This window comes from Apis dorsata, unplaced genomic scaffold (assembly GCF_000469605.1).
Source record: "Apis dorsata unplaced genomic scaffold, Apis dorsata 1.3 scaffold_527, whole genome shotgun sequence".
NCBI classification, from domain to species: Eukaryota; Metazoa; Arthropoda; class Insecta; order Hymenoptera; family Apidae; genus Apis; species Apis dorsata.
The window spans coordinates 1,072,517-1,084,865 of record NW_006263750.1 but is presented as its reverse complement, the minus strand read 5'-3'; the positions used below and the strand labels follow the sequence as shown (position 1 = coordinate 1,084,865).

At 43.4% G+C, this 12,349-nt stretch overlaps 1 protein-coding gene and 1 long non-coding RNA gene across 5 annotated transcripts in view; one reads left to right on the top strand and one right to left on the bottom strand.

Annotated features, from left to right (window-relative positions):
* The window catches only part of LOC102670773 (SAGA-associated factor 29), a 93,275-nt gene extending 82,992 nt beyond the window's left edge, over positions 1 to 10,283 (top strand). For 3 of the 4 annotated variants that reach the window (XM_031512918.1, XM_031512917.1, XM_031512919.1), the window contains 2 exons: positions 8,455 to 8,677; positions 9,186 to 10,283. In XM_031512918.1, the coding sequence (XP_031368778.1) occupies positions 9,263 to 10,144 (882 nt within the window). In that variant the 5' untranslated portion in view covers positions 8,455 to 8,677; positions 9,186 to 9,262 and the 3' untranslated portion in view covers positions 10,145 to 10,283. Of the gene's footprint in view, positions 1 to 7,803; positions 8,678 to 9,185 lie in introns of those variants that run through there. The other variant, XM_006620770.2, reaches the window with a different exon arrangement.
* The window catches only part of LOC116186254, a 441,761-nt gene that overhangs the window by 57,288 nt on the left and 372,124 nt on the right, over positions 1 to 12,349 (bottom strand). The window lies entirely within an intron of this gene.

Below are 12,349 nucleotides of genomic sequence, written 5' to 3'. Positions count from 1 at the left end.
CTCTCTCTCTCTCTCTCTCTCTCTCTCTCTCTCTCTCTCTCTCTTTCTCTCTCTGCGGCTGTGCCCGTGGTTTTCTCAACTTTGATGAACATCGTTAACTCGTTCCCAGCTCCAGTTCGGTTTCTCGTACTTCCTGATTTTGTTTCGTTCAACTCTCATTCCCTCTCATTCTCTTTCTTCTTCCTCTGTGGTAACTACTTTCATCGATCCAATTCTTCTCCCATGCACGAGGATAGACACAACGGGTTCGAACTGCGGCAGAGGTACGAGCCATTTATAACCGACACCGAGAATTTAAAGTTTCATCTGTATCTGGGATTCGATTTCAACTTGGATATCGTATAAATCCAGGGGCTAAGTGGAGGACCGTGATCTTTTAGTTAGGGAGATGAGAAGGAGAAGGAGAAATCGCTTATCGATCCGGATCCTAAGAGTATTCGAAAACTTTTTCTCTCTCGTGGAGTAGTCCGTTCTGTTTAATCGATGAAACACGCGAGAATCTTTCCCCTTGTCCAAGAAAAAAATAAAGGATCGATGATCTTTTTGCTTCTATCTAAGGGAAGATTGGCTACATCGAACGCTGTTAAGATTTGCAAAAAAAGGAAAAGAAAGGATAAAAAAAAACGAGATTTTCCTGAAGCTTCCCATACTGTAACTGTGCTCGCCTTTTCCAGAGCGGATCGCCCCCTTTCATCGCATTCGAAAGAGCTATTTAACGAGAGAAATCTCTGCCGCGTTTCCTTTGACATGCCTGTACGCCGTTTTCTTCTGGTGTGAGGCGTTTGTTCCTTTTTCCTCGATCACAGAAATCCTATCCCATTCCGTGACTCGAATGGAGGATACTCGCCTTTATGGGCTAAATCTTATTGTCAAGTGAAAGATATCTTCGGCTTTGACACACTCGAACTTATATCTTCATATCTTTCTCTGTTACCTCGATCTTTTTCCTTTTTCAAAAATCGACTCAATGAAATTCCATTCCGTTAATATCTCAATTCGAGTGAACGTAGTTACTATATACAAGTGTCTTATTCTATAAGATATTGTAAATAATCATGGATCCTAATTATCATGTTTTGCATCATTAGTGCTACCATTTTCTTGTCACATTTTCCAAAAAAAGGAAAAAAAAAAAAGAAAAGAAAGAAAGTCTATCACTAGACATTTCAATCATTATCATATGAGAAACTACGGAAAGCGTTTAAAGCGTCAATTTCACAGGAACGTCCTGTGTCATGCGCGAGAAGGCTTTTAACAAGCTCGTCTGAATTATTACAGCAAACCGTAGGGGGGAGAGGGTATCGCGGGTCGAGGTTGATTGTCAACCGACCCGAAGTTTAACGCCGCTTGAATATCCACGGCGAAAGGCTTACATAGAGAGGTACGATAGCGGAGGTGAGGGGTGGCCCGTACCAATTTGCAGTTTGTTCGATGTCTCGAGGTCTTTCTCCGTGTCTCGACAGGGTTGACTGGCTGACAAGCACGACAGGCCGAGGCCGGTGTGTAAGCAAGCAAAACGGGCGGCTAAATAAAGAGGGGTGGATGAGTCTTCTCCACGAGGAGGCGAATTTCGAGAAGGGTAGTTCCCGTGGTATGAGGTTAGGATGGAGGAAAGTCGGAGAGAAATTGATGTTAGCCGTTTGCATTTATTATTAATACGCTCGTCGACCTGTCACCGGGGGCTAACGTGTCAGTCCGACGACGTTTCAACCCCTCTTTCGCGTACCCTCTTCTCCTGTCCCGGACTTTCCCGATGGACGTACTCTCCTTCTCTTCTTTCTCTTTTTCTCGGTGTCAATCCACCGTAATATCGAGAGAGAGAGAGAGAGAGAAAGAGAGAAAAGTGGAAAAGGTCGGATTAATTATTCAAGTGCAGCTAAATCGCGCCACACCGCTTAAAATAATCCGCGGACCCTCGAATATTCGAAGCTTTTCCCATTCGTGACAGTCACGCGATCGCGTTTCCGTTTGAAGTGCTATAAGAATAAACGATCCAATTAAAAGCGAATTAAGTGAAATCAATAAGGGAAATCATTTACATTAAATTCGAGGCAACGGCTTGGAATAAAGGGAATAATATTACCGAGCTCGGGACCAAACCTCGAAATTCTCTCTCCCGTCGTACAATGCCTCGATATTTATAAGCATCGAAAGGATTCTAGTAATCTATCGTGTTCCATTATTTCAATTTTTTTTCTTTTCTTTTTACGATGAGATACGCTATTTATCGAAATAATAATTCCAACACGTTTCTTGCGTAAACACCAGCCAGGGATTAATCGATCGTTCACACGCGCATCCCGCGATGTGACGTAACGCGGAGAAATCGATTTCGACCGGCAGAGGACGTCGCGTGGAGGGATCGACGGTTAAGACAGCGTCAATTCAATCGCGTTAATGCCCCTCTTCTTGAATTATACAGCCACTCGTCGAGCATTCTCGAGAGGATAAAAGTAGCGTATCCAGAATTCTGGCATCCTTCGAGCGGACATTGTCGTAAATCAAACGTCACCGAGATCCTGAGGAGCTCGTTTATGGGTTCGATCCCCCATATCGTTCTTTTCCCATCAAGGATGTAGCACGAAATCTCCACTGAGATATGATAAACGGCCTCGTATATCTTATCAGGGCACGTGCACCGGATTACGTAAAAGGAAACGTTTCATTTGGAACGTGTTCTTTACGCCCGTCGCAGACCGGAAGCGAGATAATTCAGATAAAGGGTGCAAATTCGAGCCACGCTTATGCTAATTCACTTATTTCCATATCGTGTCGAGTATCATAAAAATCATTTCGTTTCCTCTTTCTTTCTTTCTTTCTTTCTTTCTTTCTTCTTTTTTCTCTTTTTTCTTCCCCCCTTGCGCCATTAGCCTGAACAAATACGATAGGAGGAGCGCGATAGCGAATAATGAAAGAGGCAAGTGCTTAAAAGGACTCGGACTGTTTCTATTTAAATGATCTCTCCGCGAGTTCTCCTCCCTCGTGCCTCCCGATCCCGCGAAGGAAAATGTAAATCCGTTCGGCGGCGCAGTTCATTTTCATCACACCTCGCGCTGTTATTGCGCCAACGGAATCGCGAATAAGATATTCCAGATAGCCGATAATACGGGCCGATACCGCGAAATGGTAATTTGCTTGATTTCAGATGCGAGCAGTTCTAACATTAGGCCCCCGATACGTGTTTCCAACCGATGAAAGAGACGATAACGCTTATAACGGGGGAGAACAAATGGCGGAGATCCCGCTTTTAGACAATTTCTATACGCGAATTCAATTTTCTTATGATTTCTTGAAATATATCCATCTATATCATATATATCTCTGTTCATATCTCTTCGAAACAAATGTATCTAATGTAACCCGCGTGTACATACGTTTATTACCATTCATCACGAATATTATTAATCCCGGGAATATTTCTATCCCGTGAAATACAATCGTCAGAAATCGGTTTTACGACGGATCGAGAATAAAAGGAAATCGTGACGCTTCGAATGCTAATTTTCACTCACCTCTCGCACCTAGTTAACCGCCGAGTGAAAAGCCAAACACGATCGCGGATTCGTTTTCTCGGCTGCAAACTTCTCGTTTGACAAACGAGCCGAGTTCGAAAACAAAAGGAAGAGAAAGAGAAAACACGTAAGTCACGAGGCAACGATTTCCCTTCTTAAGTCTACGCGTGTACGAGAGAGAGACAGAAGAGAGAAAGAAAGGGAAGGAGAAAGAGAGAGGGTTACAGATTCGATTTACGAGCTGAATTCCTCGGGACTCGGTTCTTCCTGTCTCGAAACGAGCGCGGCAACAAACGTTGCGCTGCGTTTGACATTTCCATTCCGCGCGAGGATTTGTTTGAAATATCGTTTATGCCGTCCTGGTATCCGGCATCGCGGCCGGATTAACGGCTGCAACAGGTCGTTAAGTCGGCCGTTGCGATATTAGATGAAAATCGAGAGACAGAGAGAGAGAGAGAGGCCGATCGTACGCGACCCGGTGCATCGTTCGATCGAACGATCGACTTGTGTTCGACGCTTGTCCTCGATTTATGCGATAGATCCCCCCCTCCTCCACGATCCCTCTTTCGCAGCCGTGATTCTTTGTTTCCCTCCGTGTTTTCAGACTGTTCTGGTTCGTGCGCTCGCCGCATAAATGTCACGGGTGCAATGATAAATTTTAAGCGCGCCGCTTGACGCGTTACGCCGACGTTCTTCGCCTCTCGTTCCACGCTGCTCGTTCCGTCTATCGAACAATGGTATTGTTTGCGTGTTGCCTTTGGGAAAAAATCACGAGTCGAGTAGTATTCTTTTTGATGAAAAGAAGAATTGGAATGAAAGAAATTGGAAGTGCGAGCAATTAAAAAGTCGAAGGGAGGCTGTATACGAGGGTGTACAGTATGTCTCCGTTTATAGGTTTCGCTATCGACAGTGTTTCGTATTTATTCAGGTGTCGTGTAATTTAGAAAGGAACTGTACAATTGTACGATTGATATGATGGAAATGAAACAACTCGTTATTTAATTAAGTTTAAATATACGAGTTTTGTCGAACGTGACTGCTTGGAATAATCGAATGAATGCTATGAATGCTTCGAATTCTATGATGTATCCGATTTATCTTGATAATCATTTGTACAATTTATCAATTAATAACGATGAATCGATATATAGCTATGATATTATATTATTACAAACCTTTTTTTTCTTATTATTAATTTCAAAATCTCGTATGAAATAGATACTATAATGACTTGTAATTACAATTTCCTTGTAAAACTTGTTACGTGTCATGCAACGGAATTTATTAGTGCCAAGTAACACTTGTAACGTTCCGCTAATATCTAATATTAGTTAGATCGTGCAACAAGTGTCTCGATTAATCACAGTGGAAAATATTAATTTTCAAATCAACAGTATCCGACTTGCCACACCGTACTTATTATATTATCTTTTTCTTTTTTTTTGGTCATGGAAGGCCAAAGTTCTACGGGACCATGTTGCAAGAAGAAATTAATTGAATTAAACGTGTCACGCGTTCTCGTTTTTTCCAACGATCGTTACGTTCGTTCGTTCGATACGTTTACTCGAAACGAAATATCATATGGTGCGGATAGGGTGGCAAAGTGGATAGCATTGTGCGCACGATTCCACCCCGGGGCCCGACATCTCCTTACGCCTCGTTAGACGCCTTGTTTCGCGCCTCGAAAATGCACGTACGAGTGTACACGATGTAATACCGCGGATTGTGACTGGTAAGCTCGTCGCCTTTCATAATACTGGTTTTAATGGCCCATTCCAGGCCCCGCCCAGAGGCTGTGGAGCAAAAAGGAATTGATTTTCACGCCGGCTACTCGACGAGGAAGCGGGAATCTCAACGATGCCCACGAATGGCTCGCATTCGCCGGCAAATTCGCTCGTTAATGCGTCGTGTTAAGGAAAGAATCGGTTGCGCGGTGATCGAGTTAATAAACCGTGTAAAATATTTTACACGGATAATCTCTCGGAAAGGAACGCTCAAGATCCTCGTTAATTAAAGAGAAAATGGGGAGGGAGGGAAATTATCTCGACCGGGAGGGATCGTACGCGCTCCGGTGATCATAGTGTCCCGCCCATTAGAACGATATTTTATGCCTAATTGATGCAAAGTAAGTCGTCGTAAGAACGTCTGCTCGATTTGAATTGTTAATCTTGCCAAGAACGCAACCCCATTGATGTCTAATTATCATGTACACGAGCGATTCAATGGCATCATAGAGCAACCTATGAATCATATTTAAAGACAAATGAATTTCTCGGCATTATATGCAAAACATTGTACGCTGGAAGGGTTGAGGAGAGGGACTGTTATCAGCGCGGGATTTTGCCGCGGTAAAAGTACGCGCGGTAAAAGCGCGCCAGTAAGGTAGTCAATAATTATCCAGGCGGCCACGGCGGCAATAAATCAATGCTTAGAAACAAAATGACAGGGACGATGGCCGTTGATAATACACGTGTATGTACGAATGTACGCTAATTGCACGAGCCGGCCGAGATATATGTATACATACGACGAGCTACACGGGATTAAACTAGCCCTCCCGCTATATCCTGCTGATTTCAGACGTTGTAGGTATCCGTCTTGCATAACGCGCGCGCGCGCGTGCGTTCGTGGTGTTGCAATAAACATTGCAAAGTTATAATGCCGCCGCTACAGGCTGCGAGAGAATTTACTCGACGACCGTGCAAACGCTCGTTCGAAGGGGTACCTGGTAAATTTTCGACGTCCTTCGATCATTAGGACGTACGTTTCGCGAGGCAAGATGGATTCTCTCGTTTCTCGCACGATACGAGAGAATTATATATGTAAGCTCAATGAAACGTGATCGTCATATGTGGGAAAATGGTGCCAACGATAAAATGGAATTAATATTACGCGAGAGTTAAAAGACAGACGCTATCGATCAACCGAATCCGGGATAATCTATTAGAGTTTAATATCCAGTAATAATAAAGTCGGATCATTTATTGTTTTCTCCGTTTACGAGCAAATAATTTGTTCCCGGCGTTTCATTACAAATGGACGTGGTAGAGAGATAAATCAAAAGAGTAATAATTATAAGTCAGAAGGAAGGAGAGAGAGAGAGAGAGAGAGAATTTCTTAAGAAACTCGTGACTATGATGTTTGGAGAGTTAACGTACTCCATGCGTCAAAGTCATCGTCGCAAATGAATTTTTTATCGGATGATTATGATCTTTTTTTCTTTCCTTTTTTTTTTATTTTTAACAGCCACGTTTCATTGAAAATACTTTAAATAATACCGTGTGCGCAAAAATGATCGGTGTTATTTTTGTACGGAAGCGAACAATGGCTTCTGTTCTATAGAAGCGACCAGGTATAAATAACGTATCGCCCCTATGTATAGCCCTTTTGTCCTGTATCGTGCCGTGTCACCTAATCATTATTGCAACTATCTGGGAAAGAATACTTATAGCTGCTATAATACAATACGCTTGCATCAATCTGTGTTGAATTTACTTGTGTCAAAAATAGAGAAACGAAAGAGGGAGAAAAAAGTCCGTTTCTATATTTAAATTACAAACTTTACAGTAAAAATAAAACGATCCTCTCTCTCATTTTTCCATTCAATCGTACTTTACTTATTTTCATTTATTATACCACATCTAACTACGAATCTATTTTCCTGATCTTTATTCAACAATCCACGAATTTTATTCCACGAATCTACGCAATGCAAATTTTCCAAAATAACTAAATAAGGTTCCAATCCACGCGACCTGGGACGCATTGTTCGCGCCGCTTGGGAACAGGTTGGGAATCGGCAACGATTTCAGGTTGACGTGCGTGCGTAAGGGCCACGTACGCGCCACCGGCACGCGTGACACGCATCTCATTGCGAATAGGTCACGGAGTTCGTAAGAACTCGACTACCTTGCGTTTATATAGTGCGGTCACGGTGGAGCGCAGCGATCGTTTTCTTGCGCCAGTTGTTCATCAGATTCTCCACTGAAGGAACGTCCGCCGAACGACGCGAAACGCGTCGCTATCCGATGATGCGCACCGCCTCTGATGTGTAACGATCGGATCGGAACAGAGGCAGTACATCATCCGCGAGCTAACAACAAGAACGATAGAGATGCTTTTTCGCGCTCGATGATTTACACGAATCGACGCATCGACGTGAATGTATAAAATATTAAAAATTGATTATTTTTGTCGAAGATATGCAGCTCAATTGCAGCGATAGCTTTCGTTATTGAAATTTTGGGATGGTTTATCGATCTGATTTTGCAGAGTAATAAATATTGATACATATATATGGAAGATGAGTGAAATATAAATTCGAAATTTGAATTTACGAAATTGAGTTTACTAAAGAAACGAATTCGCGTGTGGAAATTTCTTAAATTTTTACAAAAATTTAGAATAAAATGGAAGAATGCAATATCTCTACGGATGTTTGTATTTTTCATAAGAAATTCGTGCTTTTTTATTAAAATTTACAAACAATTCTGGCCTGGTTGGAAAACAACGAAAGATCCACTTTATATTCTTGAGATAGGTACCGATGTTACAACGGATAGAACGGAAGATGAAATTGTAGCGGATTTTACCCAGGCCCCTTTGTACGGATTTGTAGCAAAGTGCATGTAAACAGAAATATTCGTAAAACGTTGCAATTTCTCGGTTCCGTTTGCTGGAATATCTGAAAATCTGCAATAATGTTATATTTATTTCGAGCACCTTGTTTTCGTGCATCACGAATAACCGTTATTCGTGTTGTCAATTTGTAAAATCATATTGTTAATCCCACGTTATACGCGTTTATATTTCATTTTATAACTGGAATTTCACGTGTACGAGCTTAACAATACGTTTCATATAATTCATAAATCATTAACGAGAAATTCAACGAGATAGAGATTATATGTTGAAATGGACAAAATTATTGCCACTTCGATAGTTGGAGCATTTGCCGGAAGGTGGCAGCACAACCTTAGCCAAGATCACTACGCTATGTCGCAAACATAGATGGTGGGAGAAGCAGTATGGCGCAGAAGCGTGGCCGCAGTCGATTGTGCGACGTTGAGTTGGTTAGTGCCGCCTGTAACTTCGTGTTAGAAAGGCGAGTATTCAACGGTTTTCTTCCACCAATCGACATCACGGATTTTCTTGTGTGAAATGAGGTACGTAACTCGTTTGTATTTTTTTGTAACGATCATCTTCAAGCGTGCTTTTATCGATCCATCAGCCTGGCTGTTTGACCGGTTCCTCTAGCAATTACGCGAAGAAATTAGTTCGTTTTTTGTAAGTTTCTGTCGTTGAGTGATAATTTCATAGCGACATTTATCCAAGCTAATCTTTATTAATAAGCTAATTTGTTATGTATCTAACGTACTATTAGAGTTTCATTGATAAAATATCGACATATGGTTGCCTTGTAGCTCATCGCGTTTTATGTCGAGATTCAACCATAAACGTCGCGAGTTCAAACCTTCTCCCAAAGCGGGAAGTTTTTTTACGTTTCTTTTTCGTCACCATTCATTTAACCTTTTCGGTAATATATCTCGTATATTACGAAATATCTATATACGTATAACTTAATATGTAAATAATATAACGCGTAATTTATATTATAACTATATTCATTACTAAACACAAAATAACAACAGTTTCACGCATTTTCGTTCACAGATTACCTATCCATAGGCAGAAAATGAAAACATAAATAAAACGTTGCGCGTAACTGTTTTGGATCGAAATAATTGAAAATGCCGTTCACAGCGGACGCTGCGGCCAGCCAGATACAGGAACGATTGAAGAACTTATACCACCTGGTACACGAAATCGAAACGCAACGGGTACGTTCGGAGCACAATCTGAACAACATTATAAAGACTTACGAGAAGGTGACTCCGGAAGACAAAGTGTCTCCCTATTACCAGCAAAAATTGAAGAATCTCTACAACGCGGCAATAGGTGATTCCCAACAGGAGGAAGAAATATTGCGTAAAGCTTTAGGAAAGATCAACGAAATTCGAGCAATTAGGAACGAGCGGCGAATACAGGCACGTAATGCGGGGAACAAAGAAACCATTCGCCGAGGTGCGTTGATGAAGATGCTGCTGAGCACCGCACAGACGCTCCCTCTGTACGTGGGCAAAACACCAGGGGCGAAACCACCCCCTCTTTGCGGAGCGATCCCGGCGGAGCCTACGTATATCGCGAAAATGGGAGACATGGTCGCAGCCCTGGTCAAAGGTTCGGAGGAAGAGGAGAACTGGATCTTGGCAGAGGTGGTGCAGTTCAATCCAACTACCAACAAATACGAAGTGGACGATATCGACGAGGAACAAAAGGACAGGCACACGTTGTCGAGACGAAGAGTGGTGCCTCTTCCATTGATGAGGGCTAATCCAGAAACGGATCCCCACGCTCTCTTCCCCAAAGGTTCTATCGTGATGGCGTTGTATCCTCAAACGACCTGCTTCTACAAAGCTGTGGTGAACCAGCTGCCTACCACGGCCACCGAGGAATACGAAGTCTTGTTCGAGGACGCGACATACGCGGATGGATACTCCCCACCTTTGAATGTCGCGCAACGTTACGTAATCTCTATCAAGGAGAGCAAGAAGAACAAAAGCCAATGTTAACGGACGATCTATTCTCGCGTCAGTATTATATACCCGACGATTGTTTGTACCACTACCAATGAGTACAAATGTTCGTTTTTGTACAAGAGACTGCATTGATTACTTATATAATAAACGTTATAACGATTTTCGATAATAATCGGCCCATCATCGCCAATCGAACAACGAGCAAGCTAACATTCACTCTCACTATCCTCGTCTTTATTACTCGTCCAACTCCTTAAATAGAAACTGTTGTTCGAACTCGTAACTTTATTTTCGATGTAATTATCCCCTTGTTGCGTGCGTATCGATATTTTTTTATCGAAATCATACGGTTTGTCGTTAAGCTTGGGGCCGTGATCGAAGGAAATAAGCACGTACTGACATCACCCGTTTCCGCGATACTCTTGCTACGCCGATGGTAATTGGCGTAGATTATATAACGATAATAGCGGCATTCTTGTACATGAGGGTGGATCTTAACCTGGACTGGTCTGACCTTTCGTGGAATCGATCCTCCGTGACTCCTTTTCGACTCGAGCAATTTCTTCCTGTACGGAATAAGTCTTTTTTTTCGTACTGACGTGACCAAGACAGAAAGCAGAGAAAGAAAGAGAGAGAGGGAGAGGGAAAGAGATTTTTGGTGGCCCGTAGGATTTTGGAGGAAGGGAAGAGGGGGAATGAATTCGACGCGAGACTGAAAGGCGAGCCGCCTGGTTCGCCATCGAAAAAGGGACGCAGAACGAAAGAGAGTGGCGTGCAATAATTGATTCCATAATCGGTGGCTGCCGCCAGACATCAAAGTGGCTCGATACCCGGTTCCAACCCCTAGCAGACTGACCGGCCCAATCTTCATTCATTATTTAACTTAACTAGTCCTGCTCGAAGTATCATAAAAAAGCGGCTCCGCTTTCGTCGCGTCGACACGTACTTTGCCGGATTTCTTCCTTGAAATTGCCCGAATCGCATCGACGATCCTTTTCAATAAAGCATTCTCGTTAAGGATGAGAGAATGTAAGCGTGTATACAGTTATGAAAATTATTACTAATTACTCATTGCAACGTTCTAGGAGCGAATATAATGGAAAATAAATGAACAACCACAGAAATTTATTATTATATCGACGAGAAAGCCTCCTTTCGAAGCGCTATACCTAACCTCTTCGAAGTAACGGGCAGCGGCGACGTGTGAAGCCATTTTCAGTCGCGGAATTAATTCAACCATCGCGATTAGCTTTCGCGACGTGGGCGAATTCTGAACGACTTGCGCAACGGTCGGCCACGTGTACGCATATAGACACACGTTCCTATCTCGAAGGAAAGTCGAGCTAATCGAACATCCACGAGCCACGAGTTCCTGCGGCTGCTAGCTGATACAAGTGGATTCGAAGCATGCAAGCGACCGGAAGCTAAAACGAACTTGCACCAGGGCACGCAAGCCTTCCTTTCCACCCCCGCTTCGAACACACGCTTTCGTTCGCTCCTCCTCGTTCCACCCTTCCTTCCATTCGTTCCACGTTCTCAGTTATCTCGGGTAATTCCTCTTCCAGGCGGTTTTCGCCCTTCTTTTCTTTTCTTTCTCCCTTCCTCCCACCCTCTCCTCCATTTCACGCCCCAACCCGATGTTCTCGCGGCGCAAACCGATCCCGACCCGGTCCTCCCAACCCTCCAATAATGGCGCGCTGTATTTTTCTTTCGCCACCTCGTAATTACCGGCCGTGCACCGGCGAGAATATTTTATTTCGCTTCGAAACGATCGATCCCACCGAGCCTGGTATCTGTCACTGCGGTTCGCCGCCCGAGCGGTTCCGCCATTCGCTCCCGGCCATCATTAGTCTTCCTTTCGATAAATTGGCGGCCAGATGCGACCCCGTCGAGGTGTCACCTTTGCGGCTTCGCCCGTTTTCCTGAGCCAAGGATGGGGGGATAATGTCCGGGGCTTGATGCAACCACTTCCGGTAACGAAGGGAAGGAAAATTATTTTGCGTCGAATGAGACGTTTGCGTTTCTATTCTAGATTCGTTCGTGTAGAAAGAAAAAAATTACGCGTTACTTTCATCCCATAACTCGGAAAGGGGAGTTCATTTTTAAGAACGAAACAGGTATCGATGAGAAGATCGGAAACCGATGAGCCAGGCCGCCGTTAGTTGAGCTTCCCCCCTGGTATTCCAGGAAAGGAGAACGCGGAAAAAGGATTATACGACGTGTCCGTGCGTCGGACAG